The sequence below is a fragment of the Lichenostomus cassidix genome, chromosome 3, assembly GCF_008360975.1.
Source record: "Lichenostomus cassidix isolate B80296 chromosome 3, HeHo_3.0, whole genome shotgun sequence".
In the NCBI taxonomy this organism is placed as follows: Eukaryota; Metazoa; Chordata; class Aves; order Passeriformes; family Meliphagidae; genus Lichenostomus; species Lichenostomus cassidix.
Genome location: NC_139483.1, coordinates 60373755 through 60396197, shown reverse-complemented (window position 1 = coordinate 60396197; position 22443 = coordinate 60373755). Strand labels below are relative to the sequence as shown.

At 40.8% G+C, this 22443-nt stretch overlaps 1 protein-coding gene across 7 annotated transcripts in view; it reads left to right on the top strand.

Moving 5' to 3' along the window:
• NCOA7 (nuclear receptor coactivator 7) overlaps nt 1-22443 on the top strand; it is an 85171-nt gene that overhangs the window by 5345 nt on the left and 57383 nt on the right. For 3 of the 7 annotated variants that reach the window (XM_085056036.1, XM_085056038.1, XM_085056031.1), the window contains exons 1-2: nt 1092-1225; nt 19355-19486. In XM_085056036.1, coding sequence (XP_084912162.1) covers nt 19437-19486 — 50 coding nt within the window. In that variant the 5' untranslated portion in view covers nt 1092-1225; nt 19355-19436. Of the gene's footprint in view, nt 1-1091; nt 1226-5325; nt 5412-6020; nt 6157-19354; nt 19487-22443 lie in introns of those variants that run through there. The other 4 variants (XM_085056035.1, XM_085056034.1, XM_085056033.1 and 1 more) reach the window with 4 other exon arrangements.

The following is a 22443-nucleotide window of genomic DNA, read 5'->3' as shown; positions in this document are numbered from 1 at the left end:
ATCTTTTACTCGGTAATAAGATGAAGTAACTGCAGTAAGCTATCAAAACGTATCCTCTAAGCAGCAGACTACATTTTAAAGGAAATCTGTCTCTTGTAAAATTAACTGTTTTGGTAAAAAAAAAAATCAGATGGAAACTTCAATTTCAGCTGAAGGTACAGCAGCAAATTTAGTGGAGGAGTTGAGACAGTTGTTGTTCCAGTAGTGACGCTGAGTGAGCAAGCATATGCTACAAGTAGAATAATGGCAATGGTGGGAGATAGCTCTCTGTCTGTATTAGAGATGCATTTGGTCCTGAAAATGACACATTTTTGAAATGACTCTTTAAGCAGCTATTAAATTTAAAAATACGCCTCTGACAAATATCTCTTACTTGAAATTAAAACTTGTTGGATTAGTAACATTATAACTAGTAAAAAAATGATTATTGAGACACCCGTGCATCATTTGTTATTTTGACACACTCTTTTAGCATCTCTACATATGTGTACACTTTGTGTCATCTTTTCATTTAGGCAGGTATCTGCCTATCTTCAGGCTTGAACGTTTGTCTTGCAGAATTTGGAATTTAATGGTGTTACAATGCCTTTGTAGGTCTTCACTTCAGCTTTCCGTCTCTCAGAGCTGATTACTGATTACTGACCGAAGGAAGACATAAGCTAGATCTTGTTTAGGCTAGCCACAAACGTCTGGAAGGGTTACCTGCAGTTATCTCGGGTAAGGGAGTAGTGGAGTTTCTGGTAAATATAGCGGATGTTATTTTCTGGGGACTGGGTGAAGAAGTCTACTGGCGGACAGTGTAGAAAAAGCAGATGAAGTGGTAAGCTTTTCAGTTTCCCACGGATCTAAAGGCTTTGGTTAACCTCAATTTCAAAACCTGGTTGTTTTGCTTTTAGTAGCGCACTTGAGAAAACTCCCCTCCAGAGGCAGACCCCGGCGCTTGGGCTTTATGACTCGTAGGACTTCTGGCCCCGCAGACCGACCCCTCTCCCTACGGCAGGGCTTGATGCCCGCGAAGCGGCCCAGCAGCGCAGACCCCGCGTTCCGGCGGGGCCAGGGCGGCCGGGCGGGGCCGAGGGGAGGCGGGCCGGCGGGCGGGGCGGAGCGCGGGGCGCGGCGGAGCCGACGCCGCTGTGGCCGAGCGGGGAGCGGCGGAGGCAGCGGCGCTCCGCAGAGCGCTCGGGGCGAAGCGCCGGGCCGGGCCCACCATGCCGCCCGCCCGCAGGTCTGTCTGTGCGCGCCGGGCCGCGGGGCGGGCGGGGCTGCTCGGCCACGGCCTTGTGCCCTGGCCGGGGGACGCGGAGCCCGGCGGGGCGGGGACGGGGCCGGCGCTGTGCTGGCGGAGCGGCTCTTTGCCTGCTGAGCGGGGCGCGGGGCCAGCCCGGCATCGCAGCGCGGGAGGCGCGGTGTGTCGGTGCGGGCGCGGCCGGGGGCGCGGGGCGGCTGCCGGGAGCTGCCCGCCCGCCCAGGTGCTGCTCCTGGGCACCCGGACTGTGCTCTGCTGCCGCCGCTACCCAGCCCGTACAGCCCAGCTGCCTTGCATGGCTTCGAACCTCATTTGTTTCCTCCCTCTCAGGGTCTTGGATGAATTACTGGAATGTTCCAGGCTCTCTCTATATATATTAATTTTTATAGCCTTAGGTTGTCGTGATTGAGAAGTACTGCCGGGTGCCAAAGGTGTGTCAATAATTGATTTTTGTCTCTTTAATCAGTGCAATGGACTTTCCTCTCTACTTCATCATATGCTGCTTCGGGTGGAGTGGCATACTCGTATCTTGGGTGACGTGTGTGCAGTATCGTGGTGCTAAAGGATGCAGTAACTGTTCATCCCCTAGGTGATGAAATGAGATGATGAACACTTCGACTCAATAACAGGCTTTTAGCATGTGTTTACTTTACATGCTACAATTATTGTTCTCCCATTAGGTAGTCATACGTTTCTTGTATTAATGCACAGTGGTGGACTTTTGAGATGGGTAGGTGCCCATTAATCGATTATGGTTTGCTTCAGATGCTGTGACTCAGTCTAAGGGCCTGTGTTTGTGTGATACTTAGAATGTGTGTTGATGAGCTCTGCCAGGATATTTTATCAGCCAGTGTTTACACAGTACGGAAATAATAATTTGCTGATATTGTTCTGATACTTACGTGTACACACACGGGCTTTCGGAAAATTAATGCAGAAGGCAATAGAAAACACCAAGGAAAGTATGCATGAATATATACTCCCTGTATGAAAATTACTTTATTAGGAATATATATCATTAAATGTAAGTCATGGTAAAAATATGTAAGTCGCAGTGCATTTTAGACTGCTTTCTGTTTCATCCTTTTACCTTGAAAATGTCCATAAACGTACACATAATATTTTAATGACCTAATAGTCAAGTAATGTTGGTCTTTTGAATGTTTCTATTGAAGTAGAAGCTTGTAGCCAAAATGCTATTTAATGGGTTTTAATGGGTTTCCCTTCTTTTTTTTTTTTTTGTCTTACTGCATATTATGTTATGAAAAAGAAACACTTTGGGAATACCCGATTCGTCCAAGTTTGTTATGAGGCAGTCTCTGGGTTTCACTCTTTGGCTTTGCCCAGTGCCCTGTTCTCACTGCACCAGCAGCCACATCCCCATTTGGATGTGTCACATCTGCTGCTGAAATGATAAGTGATTCCCTTTGGAGATGAAGTGAGTTAGAATTGATTGGAACAGTCTTTGTCTTGTTAGGAATGTCACTTTGTTGCTTTGTGTATCCAGGATTTTGAAAGAGAAGGTTAAAATTGGTTGGAGGCAGGCTCTAGTAGACATTTGGCTACCTTATGGTCCTGACTTCAGGGGACAGCTTGCAAATCTTTTGAAGTGTTAAGGAATAAAGTCTGGCTATTCAAACAAAAATGAATTCACTTGAGAGCAAATTGGGTTGGAGGATAACATGTCTTCAGAAAGGTAATTAAAAAAAACGTGAGAACCCTGTGGCTGGTTACTGCAGCCAGAGTGACTCCCTGCGGTCACCCATTTGGGTGGGTGTTTTGAAGATAGGAACTTAGTATGAGCCTCTGCAGCAAGAGCTGACAAGAAATTGCTGCTCTAGGCAGCTGGAGCTGCTCACAAACAATAATTATGGAAATGAAGGACAAAGGGACTCAATTTTGCTTTGCTATCCAGTAGGTATGAAAGGAAGGCTGGAGCATAACCAACGTGGAGAAAAAAGGTAAAGCTCTCTGTCTGGCACCTAGCTTGTGCCCTCTGTGTCTCAGCAGGTGCCCAGCGCAGCAGCAGGCAGTCATCATCCTGTGCTCTTCTGGCAAATGGAATCTAGTGTCATCACCCAAGAAGCAGCAGACTGACAAATCTCTTCCTCATCATGATCAATAAGCTAAAAAAGTCAAAGGATTTATGGGTGTAGGTCTTGTTTTAGTGAGGTATCCACCCACTGGTGGAGTTATTGGCAGTGGGGTGGCTGCCTGCCACAAAGTTGATGGCTTCTCGCTCACTCCTCTGAGGGATCTGCACCCTCATGGAAGAAAATGCCCAAGTCATGCTGCTGCTGCTGTGGGTTTGTCTTGGGGGTTAAGATCACTTTCCCAAAAAGAGGAAATGTAATGCTACATTTGATGAGTGAAGTCAGCATCAAGAGCACTCACTCAAAGTGTCCTCGTTTGACTGGGAAGGAAAGCAGGGGAGGAGAAACAAGTCTTTAGTTCTTTTTTCCCCTCTCCTTTTTTTTTTCTTTTAAAAATCTTACTCCCTTGTCATTTTTCCCTAGCCAGATTTATGAAACAATGAGGCAGCAACAAAATTCAGCAGGCTAGAGGAATTATTTTTCCCTCCCCAAACATAATGCTTCAGATTGATACATTAAACACATACAGAGGAATATTCTTTTTTTTTTCCTCCCCGTTTTCTTTGCAAACCCTTCTGGATTGTAGGTGGAAAGTTGTATGTCTTTGTTCCTAGTCACAATGTCAGGTGGGCATGAGTCGCTCTGCTGGGGCTAGAAGTTGTATGTTAGGAACTGTTTGTTCAGTTTTGGGGTGGGCAGCACTCTGCAGCAGCACACAGGACCGTGGCTGTGCATCTGCAGTCTCTCCCCTGCGTGCCTGCAAGGGCAGGGTGCATGCAGGCTTCAGGGGGGGTCTAGTGGTGTTTCCTAGTGGGTTGCAATGCAGAAGGATGTAGTAAGTGCCCAGAAGCAGGTGAAATACTTTGCTCTTGCACCTCTGCTGCTCCCAGTCTCTGACCAAGCTTGGAGAAAGAGTACCAGTTTTTCAGCTCAGTACCATATAGCATCCTCCTGACTTCCCTACACTTACTTGAGACTTAATGACTTGTCATGGAACCACAGTTCATCCTTTAGGAAGACTTCTGGATTAGACTTGAATTTTTCGATGTGTAGAGTACTCATCATAATCTCAGTAAGCCTTTCTGATTGTTATTTTTCATAAGAGGTGAACTGTGCTTTCAGTTGCATACCTCAAATTCCTGGTGTTGCGTGGTCCAATAACCCTGTCAGAGCTCGGTGAAGCTGTTCCCTGCTCCATTATTCTGTGCCCTGTAGTACTCCTGAGCTGTAATTAAGCATTAGGCCTCCTCTTTGATATGCTATGTGTGGATCTCACTGAAGTGCCATTTCATCCATGTTGCTTTTCTTATGGCTACTCTGTATGTTTTGCAGGGGCGTTTTTCAACATCCTTCTTGAAATGAGGGCTGTATGAGTACCCATGTTTAAGTAATGGTAATATCAAATTGATTAACAGGAACAGAAAACATGCAAGCTTAGTATGGGAATTTATACCTGTAAACAGGGAAATTTTACCTGTTTATACAGGCAAAATATGTGTTTATCTTTTGGTTACAATGTCAAAATAATATTGTTTATATTTAATTTTGTGTTCACTTTAGGGTTTAAAAGCTTTTTATTAGTAGCTACCAATTTCTAGAAAGGTAATTTTCTTACTGTACTCTAACCCATTAGTGACTGATTTTGGGGTCTTCCTGTAGTGTTTCTGTAGATATCTGAGGGCCATTTCCTCTAAATCTAAGACAGCAGGCAAGGATCTGTTCCAGTGCACCAGATAGAGGAAATCACAGCTTTGTTTTAGAGAAGTTCACAGTGAGAATTAATGCTTCCTTGAACTCAGCCTTATCTTAAGAAAAGGTAATGTATTCCCCCACTCATTTTTTTCAAGTAAATTTAACCTTTTGTAGCAGTGCTCGCTCTGTCTGCTGCTACTCCAGTCTATTTTTTTTTTTTCTGCTTTCTGTCTCACATGCCATCTTATTTTCTGGTTTGTTTTCTTTTTAAATATTCTAAGGTAATGCAGCAAATAGAAAAGAAGTATGAATATTCATGAAGTATCATTGCCACCTTGTTTCAGAGGAGAAGAGGTGTAGATGGCTTCCTTCCAGATCAGGTGATACTGTGATTGCAGAACATCCTTGAGTCTGGCTAGGTTGTTACTTTGGAGGAGATGCATGGAACAATTCAGTGTTGTCAGCTTGGCACTGCTTCCATGCTGTGTCAGTGGGCTTTTGCTGTAGTAAACTGTCTCATGGTCAAGTAGTGCTCCAGTCAGGTGGCACGGGCTTTATTTTACTGTCAATTTAAGTATCATTTTTAGAGTGCTTTTTAAGCAGCTGTACTGATGCCAAAGACCTGGCACTTGTGATAAAGCTGGGTTTAATCTGTATGCAGATTTTGGTAGTTGCGGAAAATTCAGCAAAACTTTGTAGGCCAGACAGTTTCTTGAGTTCTTCCTTCATACTTTCTTACAAAGGTTCAGATAATTCAGGGAAGCGTTGAAGTGTATAATTATTTTATACATGAAGATTATTTGCATGATATTTAGAATTTATATTGAAAAGAAATTCTTCACTTATATAAGCAGAGTTTGATATTTTGTACTCCCTTTTTCCATCGTGGTTGCTGATCAAACCTTTTGTAGTAAAGCTACTGAAGACTACTAGAGGTAGGAGCTGTGGTGATCCATGACATAAAAACCAGTCTGTACCTTCTGTCCCAGCTGCAAAAACTTCTGAAATGCAGATGTTGTCCGGTAATGGTGTGGCGTAAGTGGTGACATCTTGGTGACAATGGGTGAAGAACCAAGGAGATGAAATTTTACGTTGTTGCGGAGCAGTGCGCTGAAATGTGGCCAGGTATGTGGTGACAGATTGACTTTGCCTGCTGTGAGCCAGTCACTCGTGCAGATCTGGCCCCAAATGATTAACTGCTGATGAACATGAAAGTCCCTTTGCCCCCCAGATACATGGGGTCAAGTCACAAGCAGCCTGGGTAATCATCAGGGCAGTTAGGAAACAAACTGAGAACCACAAAGGAATGACAAGGATGGCTTTCTGCCAGTGCCATGAGTTGTTCTCCAGTCCTCGTGGTTAGGTATCAGCTGAAGAAATTTAATTTGATTTACAGGTAATTTGGGTTTTGTTTTTCTTCTGTGGTGTTGGGTTGGTTTTGGTTTTTTTTTTTAGTGTATGGTGCTGGGCAGTATTGGTTAGGTATGCCTTGTAGTTAGGGGTGAATAGAGGATATCATCACATTAGTGTGCAGAGGCTAGGAAGAACTTTCTGTGACATTTGCTGTTGTGTCCTGCTACAGTCATACCTACAGGATGGAAAGGAAAATCTCCTTTGTTGGACTTTGTGCTGATGTGGTTGCTCATTGGGACATGTTTCTTTCCTTCTTTAGGAATTCTAGATTCCTTAAAATGGAGCTCTGCTGCTAATTGATCACTTGGGACAAATTTTTGAGTGGGTTGTTTGTTTTGAAAATTGGATTCTGTTTGTAGTGCATAATTTCTGTTAGTATAAGTAACACATTGGTTGTCATGAAAAGAGATTAAGGAGATGAAGATTATTTTTCTTTTCTCCTGTTCTGTTGACACTGTGCACCTGACCCTGTTGTGTGAGAAGTAAGCTTCAGTGTTTTGTCAACTAGTTGTGTCCTTTTCTAAGCCCTGCTCTGGTAGTTCCCAGTTCCAGGCTGTGCCTGGCAGATAATAGGCAGGTTTTAGAGACAGGGGTCTAGAGACTGATCTTGAAACCAAAATGGCACACGAAGTACAAGAAATAATGAATCTTCTACAGGGAGGTTGGAAAGAGCAAGGAACAGGAACCCTAGGAATGAACCAGACTGTATGCACTGCTGTGTGTTGGAGGATTCTCCTGGCCTCCATGGGTCATGAGCTGTGGGAAAAACACTGCATCCAGGAGAGTGGTTCCTAGCCCTTCTGCTCAGCTATGAACACACTTAGAGTCAAACTTATGACAAGAGCAAGGCAGGTGCATTTGTTTCTTTGTTTTCCTCCAGGGAAGGAGATGTAGACCCAGATCTGGCAGAGCATATTGATGCTGCTCCTTGCAGAATGGGACCCTGCTCCATTAGGAATGAGCCACAACTGAAGGGTGCTGTCGGTAATGTGTGCAAATGCCAGCAAAAAGCCAAGGAAGTTTGCCAAAAGGAAAGATGGTGCAGCTGAAGGAGCCACCTGTAGCACGAAACCTTGTTTTTAAGTTGTGCATCTGAGGAGACATATATTTCTTTTTACTTGATAACTGTCATGCGTTCGTTTTGTTGTGGACCACTGTAGGGTTTGGGATGTAAAGGCTTCAAGTTAGAAAATGCATTTCTTGGGAAAAAGTGTCACCTCTCAGTAAATGGGACCAGTCCTTCAAAAGCCTTGCCTCTGGCTGTGGAGCTTTCTGCTTAGTTTATTTTTTGTTTGTTTGCTTGCTTTGGTTTTTTTTGGTTGGTTTTTTTTTTCTTTAGGATGTAGAAACTTTGTGAAAAATCAGACTTCTTGGATGTCACTGGAATCAGGGCTTCACATTCAGTACTGAGTACAGTTTTCAGATCTTAACTGCTTTGCCATCAGCATCATACTGCATTTAAAATAAAATGTCTTACTGGGTGCTATGTTTTCAGCTGTTACTTAAGTTTTGATTTCTTCTTCATGCCATGTACTATTTGTTGTGAATTCTGTGATGAAAGACCTCTGGGTGATTTTCTCACTGAAAGGCTCTAGGATGACAGCATCCTATATTATAAACTTGAATTTACTTTATCTGGCCTTGAAACATATCTCTATTCCTGCTGCTTTTCACTTCCCCCCCCTTCTTTCTACTTCCCTGAGTCCAGCGTGCAGATATCTCAGAAAAGCAATTTTGACCTGTAGAAGCTAGTGCCAGGTGTTAACTGTTCATTAAGTCAGCTCAACCATGTGTTTGGGATTGAATATATGTGTTTTACTCCTAGGCCCTGTCATAATTATTGGCAAGAACATGAGTAGGCTTATGGTCAAACTTGATGACCTTAAAGGTCTTTTTCAACCTAAATGATCCTTGATTCTATGACTCTAGCTCTGGGGTAATACACTTTTCACAGGTAATGTGTCAGTCTTTTTTAACTAAAAATAACTAATGCACACTGATGGGATAGGTGGAAACTGCTTTTCCTATTTTTTTTTTTTTAAGTGTAGGTCTCAACCCAGTTTGGACAGATTTTCAAAGACAAAATTTAAGTTTTAACACCGAAAAGAGAGAGCTCAGAGACACTGTTGTGGTACCTGGTGATGTGGTAGAGATGGATGGCTTTCAGGAAAGAACAACTCAGGAGGAACTGAAGCTGTTTGTCGTCTTTCTGACTTTGTGATGTTTGGGTTTTCTCCCCCAGCAAAAGGAAATATCTGGCTTCAGAATGCCAAGTTATTTTGTCAATACTGTCAGTGTAAGATGTTTGAATTTTAGTTTCGAAACCAGTCTGTTTTGTTCAACAAGAGAACCTCAGTTCTATAATAATATTTAAAATACTTGAGTGATCTGAAAGTAAAACATATACTGCTACTGTTTCACCAGAAAACTTCTACACGTGTTTTTTATGCAACAGTACTCAAGCTTATTTCAGGTGTATTTTTAACTATTTTGTTGTTTAGCTAAGCCCTGAGCCATCTCACTGATTGAACACGTGCAGAATTGAGCAAGTAAAAGCCAGATTAGATATGCTGAAGGATGGATGTCATGTAACAGCTTTGCATTAATCATAATATGGTTTTGTCCTTTCTGCATACAAAGACATAGGTTACTAACTTAACTGAATAATTTTGAGCAGACAGTTAGCTGTGCACAAATGGTTAGAACACAGAAAAGTATAAAGAACTTTTCTCCTTCTGAAGAAACAAGCAGCTCTTCAAAAACACATTCTCTAATTAGGTAAATGTGAATGTGCTCTGGTGCATAGCAAGGGGAATTCCATTTGAGATGGGAGTTTTTGCATAGTATATAGTGCAAGGTGACTTTGTACAAGGTCAGAAACTATGTGTAGTGTTTACAGGAATCTGGAGGTGGAGGAAGGAAAAATGGTAAGATAATAGAGGTTTTCAGGATGTTTCAGAAGGGCAAGACAACTAAATAACTTTCTGTTATACAATGCCTAAAGGAATTTTACAAGGAAGAAGGAAATAATTAGAAACATTGGTGCTTTTAAAAGCAGGATTCAGTCTATGTAGTGTGAAGAGAGTTTGCTTTGTTGTTGATTATTGTAATTTTGATGCACCTAACACTGCCAGCATAGGGGCACCTATGAAGCTGCATAGGTGTAATACAAGGTCACACTCAACAGACTGTAATGCAATAAATGTAGATTTAGCAATTGAAAAGTAAATAGTGATGGTTTCCAGTGTTAATTTGGTATATTACAAATGTACAGGAGTTTACAATTAAACTGTTCAATATGTTATTTAATATACAGTGTAAACATGTGACACAGTTCAGGTTGCTATAGAAACCTGGCATTTTGGTTCTGTTAACAGTGTTTCAGATAGGAAAACATTTGCATTGCATTACTGCTAGACTGCTTTCTGCCCCCACTCCTCAGCTCATTTGCTTCTCAGTTGCGAGGTAGATGATAAATAGAAGGGATGACCTGGAATTTGCAGGAATCAGGGTCAATTGTAAAAAGAGATATTGAGCTGAAACTTAAAAAAAATTGTAGTTTTACCTTCAAGTAGGTCTTATGTCTAGTTGCCTTTTTGAAATAACTAAGTATTTTAATACTTATCTTTCACAGTGTAGTGTCACTGGGTTGATTTGAGGTTCTGGTGATTTGAGGTTTTTTCCTAAACACCTCAAAATTATGGGTACTTTTAAAAGAAAAGTTTCCAGTAGTTTTTACAGCATGATTATGTATAATGCTGGAAATGTGCTTGACCTAGAAAACTGACCATTTATAGTGCTTCCTGTTAGACTGACGGATTTATTCATCAAGGCTTTCTTGTTGCTTGATCTTGTCCTGTAAAGCACTGAGAACATGTTAAACAAGTCTCATTGAGTACAATGGGAATATTTGATATAAACCTGACTTTATGCTTAAGCATTTTGGGACCTGAACTAATTGTAAACAGAAGGTGATTTATGGTACCTTTGATTGACAATATAGTTATTTGTGCCAAGCATCAAGCCACATCTCTGTGATTTAAGAGACTTCAAACACCACTCTCATTCTGCTCTACCTCAGCTTTATTTACATTTCATATGAATGTCTTTCTTGTGTTGGTGAGAGAAGAGCTGAGAAGAGAGCAAGTTTGCTGTGAAGCTGAGATCATGCATTTGTCTTTCCTAGTGTGTTTCTCATCCCATGAATGTTGGGTCTCATCTTTCCATGTGTGCGATTGCTAATGACAACAGAACAAAGTCACTGCCTAAGGAGTTACACTGATGGTTTTCTGCCCAAGCTTTCTGCCCCAGGGCTGCTTGCTGTGGCAGAAGTGAGGGTGTCCTTGCAATTCAGCAAAGCCTGCTGGAAGGGGGTGTGAGCTGGCATGGTGGGATATAAACTGAAATGCAGATACAGAGCCACTTCTGATGAGTCTGCTGCGAGTCATTGGTGTGGTAATTTTGGGCGGAGGAGTGCCATCAAGCAGCTGAAGTGGGTGAAAGGGAGGAAGGCGAAGGGCAGTAGTACTGGAAACTGGCAGCAGATTGCTCCGTGGAGATTTCAACAGCCTGAGATGAGGGAAAGCCCAGTTTCTTTGGCTTGGCACTTGGACTGTTTGGGGTCCCGTTGATCACCAAGGGATATTTGCTGTGCACGTGTCCACTGTGATGCTGCTCTTTTGCCAGTGCAAATCCCACTTGTGGCCTGTGTAAGCTAATTCATAGAAACAACTCGAGCGTGGCCAGGGCTGCGCTATGTGACACTGTGGATCCAGTGGTCTTTAGCAGCATTCTGAGTATGGGAAGAGGGGAATCTAAAGAGGACTTGATCATGATTCTTGTAAACCTAGTAGAGAACCTGTAGTTCACTGGGTCTGGGTGTGATGTGATTGCTTGTATGCATCTGTTTTGACCTTATTGAAACAGATGTGCAATGCTTTCTTTGAAATACTAAACAGATCATGAAGCTAGTAGTTGTTAATGATCAAGGAGCATGATGGTGTAAACTGACAAAACAGCAAGGTAGTGCTAAGGGGATTGTCTAAATGCTAGTTGATGTGTTGAGTGTTTGTCATTTCTTTGTATTTTAGAAAACTGCAAATACTTGGTGTTTTAGTTGAATGCTGGGGAGCACATCCATGAAAAGTCTTTTGTGTATATGCCTACATGCTCCGGGCAGGGGTAAGGGAACAGTGATATCGGTCTTACCCTCTCTGGGTATGCTAAACTTCATCTTTCTATAGTTCATAAAATCATAGAGTCACTGAGGTTGGAAAATACCTCCAAGATCATCAAATCCAATCTTTGACTGAATCCATATTGTAAAGTGCCATGTCTGCTCATTTTTTCAACACTTTCAGGAAAGGTGACTCCACCACTTCCCTGGGGAGTACAATTCAATCCTTAACCACTATTCTAACAAATAAATACTTCCTAATACTTGTCCTGTTCCTAATATCTATCCAAGTGCAATTTAAGGCCTTTTCCCTGTGTCCTCTCACTAGCTGCCTGTGAGAAGAGGCTGACTGTCACATCCCCACCTCTTCATTTCAGGTAGTTGTAGAGGGCAACACTGTGTGTACCTGTACAGCATGAATGTGAAAAGCTGTAGGGTTAAGAGGGCTTGGACTTGATGCTTAATCGAATCAGGGTAGGTTGAAACAGGAGATAGAGTAAGATGAAGGTATTAATTATTTTAAAACATCTCCAGTAATGTTCTTGTTGACCTGAAAATGAAAATCTTCCCAAGTGGCCTGATTTCCAACAGCACTGCACTTTTGTGTTTGGAATAACATAGCACTCTGCCTGTTAATAGTTTATGCTGTGTTTTGTAACCAGTTTCTGTCTAGCAACTGAAGCTGAGTTAAACAGTAAAATATATTGTTCCGTATGGAAAATGTGTTTGGTGATGTTCAGCTGCCAATGAGGGAAGATTAAATCTCGATGGTTTTGTCTCTTGACAATCTGACTGGTGACATGGAATTTCTGGTAGCTCATTTGCTTCCCCTTATTCTGAGTGAAACGTGACAGCCTGAGTTAGAAGGTTAAAGTCTCTTCCCAAGCAAGGCAGGAATGATTTGTCTGGGGAGTTCTTTGGAAGTCTCTTTGGAATCAAGTTTTGTTCTGTTTCTGAATCAGAAATGCTTCTGTTACATTGCTGGTTATTTATTTTATTTTTATTTTGTTTACGTGGAGGAGACTGTTGCACATCCAGTAGTTGAATTGAAGGTGATCTAAGCTTAGCCTGGGCTTACTTCCTTAGTAGGGGATGAAAATGCTTGGACTTGTAGTTTACTACACCACTGTAGGGGGGATAATAACCTCCTAAACATTGTACCCTATTCCTCAAGAGCAAGGGTGTTTGTTTTCTTTGCTCGTCTTATCTCCAGATCATAACTTCACTGTCCTTGAGAGCCCACAGCATGCAAATAGCTACATTGAATCTCTTTTTTTCTCCCTATTTGGAGACACAGAAATTGTGACTGTTCTGTGTTTAATATGGACAAGAAGTCTAGAAAGTGCTTCTGCATACACATTTATTTTCAGTCTCTTATTTTCTGTGTTTTTATTCTCTGTGGATTTTAAGAGTGCATCCTTGACAGAAAAAAACATGGCAGGCATAATACTTTAAAGGCATAAAGAAGGGTTATTCACCTAAGCAAGGGTTCAGTGAACCTCAGGTGGAGTAGCTCCCCGGGTTAGTTTAGCATCCTTTAGTTATGTATAATGGACTGGAGCTTCTTAATAGAGCTTATTAATGTTTTAGAAATAATATTACACTTTATATCGTAACTACAGTGTAACTATATAATTGTATTAAAATAATTCCATATTTCAGACAGCTTTAGAATAAACAATTTTTTGTCCATTCTACTGAATGTATTTAGTCTGTGCTTTTACTTCCTTGTGTTAAGTACTTCCCTGAAAGCTTCCAGTCTCACTTTTTCCTAGGTTATTCTGCCTAAGAGAGGACTAAAAAGGTTGTAGCTTACTCTCCTCTTTGCTGGCTGTGCATTTCTGTTACGTTTCATCTTGAGATGCTGTAGTTTCATCTTGAGATTCTATTACACCAAGTAAAATATACTAGCAGACCCTAAAAGCAGTAGAACTTAACCTGGTTAGTCCAGTCAGTGAGGTGTTAATGAAATGCTGCAAAGTTTAGCACTCCTCCTAAAGTGCAAGTGTGCATTCACCTTTTTTAAAAATGGGAGGTCTGTGGAAATGCAGGCAAAAGTTACTATTAGTGTTTTGGCTTGTGAAGCTTAATAATAGGTATTACATGACCAGTAGCTAATTAAAATATCTCCTGTGTTGAACTGTTTCCGTTGTCTTATGTTTAAAGCTGTGTGTGTTTTTATTTATTTGCATCTGCACAGTACTCTGGTAACTGCTTTGGGCTCATCAGAGGCACAGGTAGCAACCCCCAAGGGTTCAGTTTCAGATCTAATACACTGAAACTCCGTCCCTTGTATCTGTCATTTGTTCTACAATTTTTTCCTCTTCCAACTTGATAGATATTCTTAATATTGCTCATGAAGTACTACAAACATTTTTTTTTTCTTGTCTTAGTACTGACTTCTTGGTGTAACCCTTGTCATCTCTCATGCTGCATCTTTTAGGAGTCAGAATTGGCACATGTACCAGAAGACTTGTTATTCATAAGACACTCTGCTGCAGAATTGCAAATCTAAGCCAAATCATTAGTAATGCCTCTTGTCTGAATATGACTGGTTTTGAATGTTGGTATTACAGCAGGTGATAGGAAGCGTGCAGTGCTGCAAACAGATGTGTGTGGTGTTTGTGGTCTCAGGGGCAGAGGTATAATAGAGAAGCAAAAATGAAAAATCACTCTTGTGTGGGATACTGTATGAGAGAGCAGCTGAGAGCTACGTGGTGTGTCTGGGCAGCATCCTGTTCCCTCAGCACAGTGGGGTCTCCCTGTTGCATCCTTGCTGTGGCCATGTCCGCTTGGCTGTCTCACTCGGAGTCTTGTGCTTTAATCTGCTCTGCCTTTCTAACTGGAAAATTTGTGCTTAGACCTCTCACCTTACCTGCTTGTTGTTCACAGTGAGGTTGGGATTGTTGCCACTGTCTCTTGCATTATGGGGCTCCTGCTAAGATATGGAGGGCACTACCCTTGACTTGGTTTTCCTAAAGTCAATTAGTCCATTTTTTTACTTAATTGCTGAAGGAGCCAAGTGAGCCTGGATCCTCAGAGAAGTTAGGCGTTTTAGTTTCTTTTGCTGATCTGAGCTGTAATTTCTATGTATATGCCTGCAGAGCCAGGTAAATTTGAGACTGTGTTATTGGTTTCCAAAGTGAGTCAGTTTAAATTTCACAGAAAATAATAACATATCTCTGTGTCAAAATAGTGTCTTCCTGTGTTCTTACTGCTGCTGGTTATTGAGGCTGGTGGGTTAAAGCTGCTGGGAAGATACTTGCACACATTGCTGTTCCATTCTCATTTGAGCATGTGGACGTAATTCTTAGAGTTCACTCCTCATTTGCAAACCCCTCCTACCTCATGAGGGGTTGAGAGATAGTGACTCTTCAGGATCATGAAAAATGTCTAGAGAATGCGTGATCTTGAATGCTTCTTTTTCTCTGCATGTCTTTCCAGGACTTGCAGTGGGCACAGATGGCCAGAGACAAGCTGTCAAGTCCACTGAATGTTCTAAAAATAATCAGATACTTCATTGGCTTCTGCATTGCTAGTGCTGTTGGATGTACTGCTGTTCATGTGCATGGTTTTGGAAAGCAGTGCCCACAACTGAAGCATTGCTTGTTGATGCTTTAAAGCCAGCAGACAGGATTTCTGAGTGCTTCCCCCTGAGCACAGCAAGCAGGAATTTTTCTTGTTCCATATAAATGTGAACTACTTAAACTGCAAATAGCAAGGTACATTATTCTTCATGCACGAGAAGGGAAGGAAAAGAAAGAAAAAATAACTTTGAAAAATCGGTAAATTTGTCGAAGTCTTTAAAGGGTGCTCTATTCACTTACTAACCTACTTTTAATGTTCCACTTCCCATTGTTTATCCTTGCACTCGGAGCATCTTCTGCTGCTGCTTTGAATGTACCAGTGCAAGAGGCTACTGTCCTGCAGTACCAGGTTGCAGGGAGGACAGCAGGACCTGGAATCAGGTTCTGGAGGTCTTGGGAGTGTGGTGACAGTTGAAGTGGTGTGGATATCCATGGTCAGGAGTTCAGTCTGTTCCTGTGATGATCACATTTTAAAAACTTTTTTTCTGTGGCCTTGGTGGAGCATTCCCATCCTAATTACAAATTTTCAGCAGCATCCCCAAAACTTCCCAGCAGCAAGACTAGATAGACAAAGCAAGTATCCAGAAATGAGTAAATATAAATTAAGATATTCAGAGCAGTAGGACTAATGCCAGAAAGAATAGTACATTTTAATGTATTTTGTTCTTTTCTTTATATAATTATTAGGTGCTGACACTGGCTAAATATGAAGAGTGGCATCTTTTTAACAGGATCCTTACTGAAATGCATTGTTTGGTCATCAGGTTTGCCTTGAAAATGCCTAATTAAAGAATTAACATTGCTGTAGACATGTAATAAAAGCTTTTCACTGGCTACTTCTGTTTCAGTGTGTAGAAAGAGATAAACTGAGCCTGAAATTTATATAAAATCAGCTTTGTCATCATTTGAGTTATGACTGAATTCATGATGTATGAGTAAGTTGTCTGTTTCCCTGCATATAAATATCCCCCAAATATGTACATTTTTAATAGTCTGCTGATTCAGTCTTCGTCTGTACCATAAACAAGCTGCCAGGAAATCAAGATGCATTTTTATCATATAGCCTTAATAAAGTTTTAAGGAGCTAATAAAGAATGCCTGGGATTTTTTTCATGGAAGATATCAGAGGACAGAGAGGGGAGAAGTGTGCTGTTTTTGATGTAACTTTAAAATAATCAGTGACAACTAATAAAACGAATGTGGCTTTTGTGCTGTTACTGCTTATAAAACTAAAAATTGAAAAAGACCTGTCAGAAATACTAAATACTAGTTTTCTGCAGCAATTACTGCAGGCTGTGCTATGTTCCTCCTAGTTGTCAGCCTTTTTTTTTTTAACTTAAAGGCAACTAGTACAAAATTCCCAGCAACACAAGTAAACTCAGAACTTAAGAAGTCAGCACTCCTAATCAGTTTGCTATTTCTAGTACTATGTTTTCAAAGTATAATTTTCAGACTTTATTATGCCTTTCTAGAAGAAGACCTTTGTTTCTTCTAAGAAGGTAAACTAAGTAAGTTTTAAGTCAACAGAGTGGACTTTTGACATTAAATTATTATATTATGAAAATTTACTTTAATTGGTGACTGGATATTATATTACTGTATATTTTTATTAGCAAAAGAGAAAAAAAAAAACCTGCCTGAATACCTTTGCTGTGTCTGTGGATAACATTCCAATTTTCTGAGTACCCATCTGTTATGAGTACAATTATTTAATTATTTTAAGATCTTGATTTATTCCTCCTGACTGTGTGAAAGGACTTGGAGTTGCATTTTTTTGATGTAACAAGAGGAGGCTCCATACCCATGTTGCCATTGCTGGCTTTGTTTGGCACTGATGAAAGCAAACAGCAAACATCATATTTGGGGAGCTGAGCAGTGCCTCACTGGTTTGGTGCTGGCACCTCCTGCAGCATCTGTGGTTAGGTCCAGGCTTAAGCCTGACCTCCTCTCTCCTTTTTCGTGCCCCTTTTTGCTGAAGCAGAGGGTAGCTACTCCAGCACTGGGCCAGACAGGAATATGGGCAGGCAAGGGTTTCTCCTTCTGGCTCCCTGGGTTCTAGTGCTCTCTTTGTCTGCCAGCCTGGAGTAGGGCAGTTACTTCCCTGGCTGGGGATGTTAGATCAGGGGAGAGGAAGAGAATGAATGGAAAGAGGATACCGCTGACTCTTGCACGGGATTAGGCAGTGAGGACAGATCTCTCTTGCCTCTGCTCATCCCAACTGACCTTGTTTCAGTGAGGTGAGGGACTCTTCCTTCTTCCCTCTTCTCATTCCCATGGGTCCTGCTGTCCTTGTGGTCATGGGTTTAATACTATCTTGATGCTTTAGGGTTATTTGATAATTCTTGGTGTCGACATGAGACTCAGCTCTGGCCTGTCAGTGCCCTCATGCCACATTGCAGTGTCGTAAAGGCAAAGCAGGTAAAGGAGGAAAAGTGGTTCCTTTTTCTTTGAACTAGTTTGTGGGTTTTTTTTGTTTTTTTTTTTTTGTAATTTGCTGTTGAGGTTGTAGTTGCACATTTTGAAAGACTTACTGTAAGTCTAAAGGTGGTGCTAATGAAGCCACCAGTTTTGATCCACTGAAGATCTAAGAAACTGCCCCAACAGGGAAGATAAAGATGCAGCAGAATTCTCAGGAAATATGTGGTATCTTCATACAGACTGGACATCTGAGCAGGCCAATTTGTTCTGATGCTGCTGTTAAGCTACTGTCATGTAGGTTTCTGTGTCCGGCTGAAGACTGCATCATGCATTATCTTGCAGAGATAAAATATTCTCTTCGTAAAGCCAAAGATGTCACATACTTGCTGTTTAACGATTGCCTATTTCTGTAAGACTACCTGATGTGTAAAAATCAGAGCAACCTGATTCTTTTTGATGCACTGGATGTATTCAAAACTACTGAGTAAGAAAAAGTGCATTTTGAAGCAATGAGCTTTGTATACCGTGGATTGATCATCCATCAATAAGGAGAGAAAATTGTGGCAAATAGTCTAGTAGAATCTAGCATAATATGTTCTTGGGCTTTTCAAGTAGCTTAGTCTGTCTTTGCTGCATCATCTATTTTGTTGGCATCTGGCAGTTTGTAGCTTGTGATCTTTTAAGGCAGAGGAAAATAATGGGAACTGATTAGGTCCCAGAGGAATTTTTCTTCTTTTGCTGTGAATCATAATTTATGTAGCTTCCATTTCTTTGTTATACAGCCCATTAGATTAAAATGTTTACTAGTAACTTCTGGTTTGAGTTTAATTTGAAATACTAATAAAAAAACTGTAACTTATTTTGTGCACGTGCCCAAGCCATCAGAGTAGTTTGAATGTGTATTGAGGAGGGGGAAAGGATAAAACATCTTGGCAGGGGTTTTGGACAGCCATTGATGTGGCACGTTGTTAATTACAGTAATTATAAAGCAGCTTGGAAATTCTCAACTCTTGGTTTCGAAGTGCCTTAGTGGAGCCTTCTGCCAAGACATGGTGATTTTCATGTCAAAAGCCAGTGTTATTCGTCTTTTTTTTTTTTTTGGAGCTTCTCCAATAACCTAGATAACCTTCCTGAGTTCTGCCTCTCTCAAGGTGATTACACTTCATCTGGAGAGCCAGAGCTCCATCTTGTTTCTCCTTGTATGCTTGTTTGACTTGTGTATTGGTCACAACAGTCAAATCTTTTAAAGAATGTCGATCACTCTTTTTTCCTTTACATTGTTTTAAAACATCCAGATGTCTCACAGTATAACAGTACTTCTAGTAATTGACAATTTAAATTCCAAGTGAGCATTGTGAGTCTTACTGGTTATAGTGTTTAAACTATGTATTTCCAAAGCTTCTCTTGATCTTCCTATTTAGGAGACACCTTAGACCTTGAAGATATTTTGGTATAAACTTGAAAGTAGTTTAATCTTTTCAGGGTTTTAAAACTTGATGTTGCTCTTTGGGTTACCTGCTTTCAATATCTCTCTTCCAGTGCTGGAGAAACTGGCCTCAGTGCATTTATTGCTTTGTCTCATTGTATACTAAATGGATTTCACATGGTAAACATTGGTTAAAGTTTTACTTTGTCATTGGGTCAGTTTTATTTCCACAACCTGTTGGATTTTGTAGGTGTTCTGGACATGTTGATTTATGAACTTCCTGTTTTGAACTGTTATATACAGGAGACTCTGCCTGGATATGAGGTACTGACGGGAAAAAGAGCATCACGCCTGGCTGCTCACCTTGCCCATTTGACTGTAAATAATGGAGACCAAGGAAGAGAAGAAGGAACGGCGACAAGGCTATTTTGCTCGGTAAGCTTGCAGGATTTATTTCAGTGTTGATTAAAATACAGAACTCCTTATTCTGCCTTTTTCACAAGGCTTTATGATTTTTCAAATATTTATAAAAATGAAGCCCATGCTGCAGTATGTATCCAGAAAGTGCTTTTCTTGCTGTATCCCTTATGTTGAAGCGGTGATTTTTTTTCTTTTGGGTAGTACAGGAAACTTGAATTATAATTCTAATTTGTAATATTAAACTGTTCTTGGGTACTCAATTGCAAATTGCACTGTATTTGAGCTTCCAGCATCGAGTTCCTGGAGAACTGATGAAAATAAGCATATATGAAACATATGTGTGTCTAAACCTGAAGTTTATTTGATTTCAAATAAAGCACAGATTAAGGAGTATTATCTCATAGGGTAAGACTAGCTAAGAAAGGGTAAGCTGGCTAGACCATATCATGTTTGTAAATAAAATAAATGTGTTTTCAATCATTTTTATCATTTGGAATTCATGATTGGTGATTTTTAAGAAATAAGTGATGTTGCTTTCCTAATAACTTGTCTTTGTTAATTTAGCAAGTCTTTTATAGTCTCTGAGCTCTGATGTACAAGAAGAACTAAAGCTCACTTGCTTTTGGGAGGGGATAGGAAATATATGTAAAAACATCTTTTCCTCAAGGATGTTTTCTCTTGGGTAGGAGAATTGTAGCCTCTCTCCACTCAGTACTAAATAATTGTAGCCTTAGTGCATTACAGACATATAGAGACATGCCTGTCACAACAGGCATGACAGAAGACTTAGAAGCAGTAGTGTGGGAAAAGTTACTGCTTCTTTATTGCTCTTCAGGTTTTCTGTAGTGGTGGCTAAAGACTTGAGAAAGTTTTGGTCATGTGTTAAGGCCTGGTGACTTGCTTTCCATTTGGAGAAGCACAATTATGTTGATGTTGGCAGAATGTTGCAGTTTAGGATTCTGAGAAGGGGAAATGGAAATGCACCTAAACAGAGGAGCATCATGGAGGATAAAGCAGAAGTAGCTAAAGGGATTGTACTAAGGAACAAGGAATTTTTTGTTAAGAAGTCTCAGGCTTTGAGACAGCTGTCTGAGTAAAAAGCTTTAGTATTGAGAATGTCTGAGTTCTTTTTAAGTGGTGTCTGTTAAACAAGTGGAAAGCCCCAAAGGCTTTCAGGAAAGTCCTTGACAATTGTATTTAATCTGCATTCCTCTTGTCATCTTGTGAGTGTTCTCTTTTAAAAATTTACAGGGGCAGCATGTCTTGTATGGGCATAGGACATTGAGCAAGGGTCAAAAAGATCCAAAATCAGTTCCTAGTTCTAGCATTTAGCTGCTATGTAACTTTGGGGAGGTCACCTGTCTCCTTCCCTCCCAGCTTTCATCTTTTTTTTTAATATGGGTTGAAGGCTCTTAAGTGAAGTCCCCACTCCAAGCAAACCCATGAAAGCTTTTTACAAGGATGTCCTTTCAGACCTTCAGGTCATCTGTTAATAGAAGCTGGAATCTGTCTGCAGGTGTCATGCCCAGCTTTCCTTCCTGTACATTGTGTGTGCAGTCAGGGACAGAAGCAGAACTAAATTTACCTTTAGCATCCTAAGTCTAGCAGACTTCCTCTAGTGAACAGGTGCCACAGGATCTTGCAGATGAACGGTTTAAATGCTTTACAGGATGACCCAGATAAATGTTACATGAATACCTGAGAAAAACAGGCTACTTATATTGCCTTTGGTACAAAAACAGTTCCAACAATGTCCCCGTTTTTGGGTTTTTTTTAACTTTTTAAAATTTTGACTTGATGTCAAAAGCCAAATTTTGACTTGACACAGAAGTTACTAGATTAGGTGCCCAGTATTGGGACACAGAGATAATTTACTCTGGTGTATGCTTCAATGTTGCTATCAATTTGTGTTGTTTTGTGTCTTAGAATCTGTGGAAAACTGTTCTGTCCTTAAATTTAAGTACCCAAATTTGGTAAGTTTTGGCTCTGATACAGTTTTGTGTGCTACTTTAAACACACTGCTTTTCCTGCCAGCTTGGGCTCACATTTATTAAGCTAAGAGCAACCGTAGCTGGTTCCCCAACACATGTGCCCCTGTACTTCGATTGCTGGCTTTTTCCCTTTATGTCTTACTACTGTTATGTTTTGTGAGGCTAAGGTAAAAACAGTATTTACAAAATGTAAATTTATGTATAGTAAACATTCTCATGAAGCAGACTCTTCACCTCACTTTTACCTTAATCTTGTTATTTTTGCTTATGATCATGTGTTCATGGGAGAAGACTCTACTGTTTACCAAGGAAGAGAGCAAGAAATGGATTAGACTTTTTGCCAGCAGGAAGAAAATCTGTGCTTCTTGTTAGGATGGTGGGAAAAAAAACAACTGTACTCCACTCAGGGCTGAGAATGATCTTTCTTGTTATATCTTGGTTTTAAAGGGGAAAATGTGTATATTCACTGCTGATAGTATAAAATATTTAATATAGTCCACTAAGTACCTGTAAATGAAAATACACAACTTTTAATAGAAAATGTCACTCTTTAATGTGAGGGGGAGGATTATTATTATATTAACAAGATCAAAAGCATTAACTGAAAAATGGGAGATGGTGCTTTTTCTCTTAAGCTCCTGCTAACAGGAACCCAAGTTCTCTCTTGGCAGAGCCAGGGAACATGTGAGCATGAGCAGCAGGACAAGCAATGCCCTCGCTGCCCTGCCAGCATTGCAAAGTGCCTGACTTCCCATCAGAAGGTGTCTCTTGGCCTTCAGGGTAGTGTTATCTTGGTGCCTTCTGGGCAGCTTTTGGTAGGGGTGGTGCTCAGTGTCTGAGTGGTTATGCTTGCAATTTTTGGAAGGGTTAGCTTGAGAACCCCAAAATACTATATGCTGACAAACCAGCTCCTGAATTGCAAAAGCCAGATGAACATGAAGTTGTCTGCATCTCTGTACCCCAAATTTAACATTGTTTACA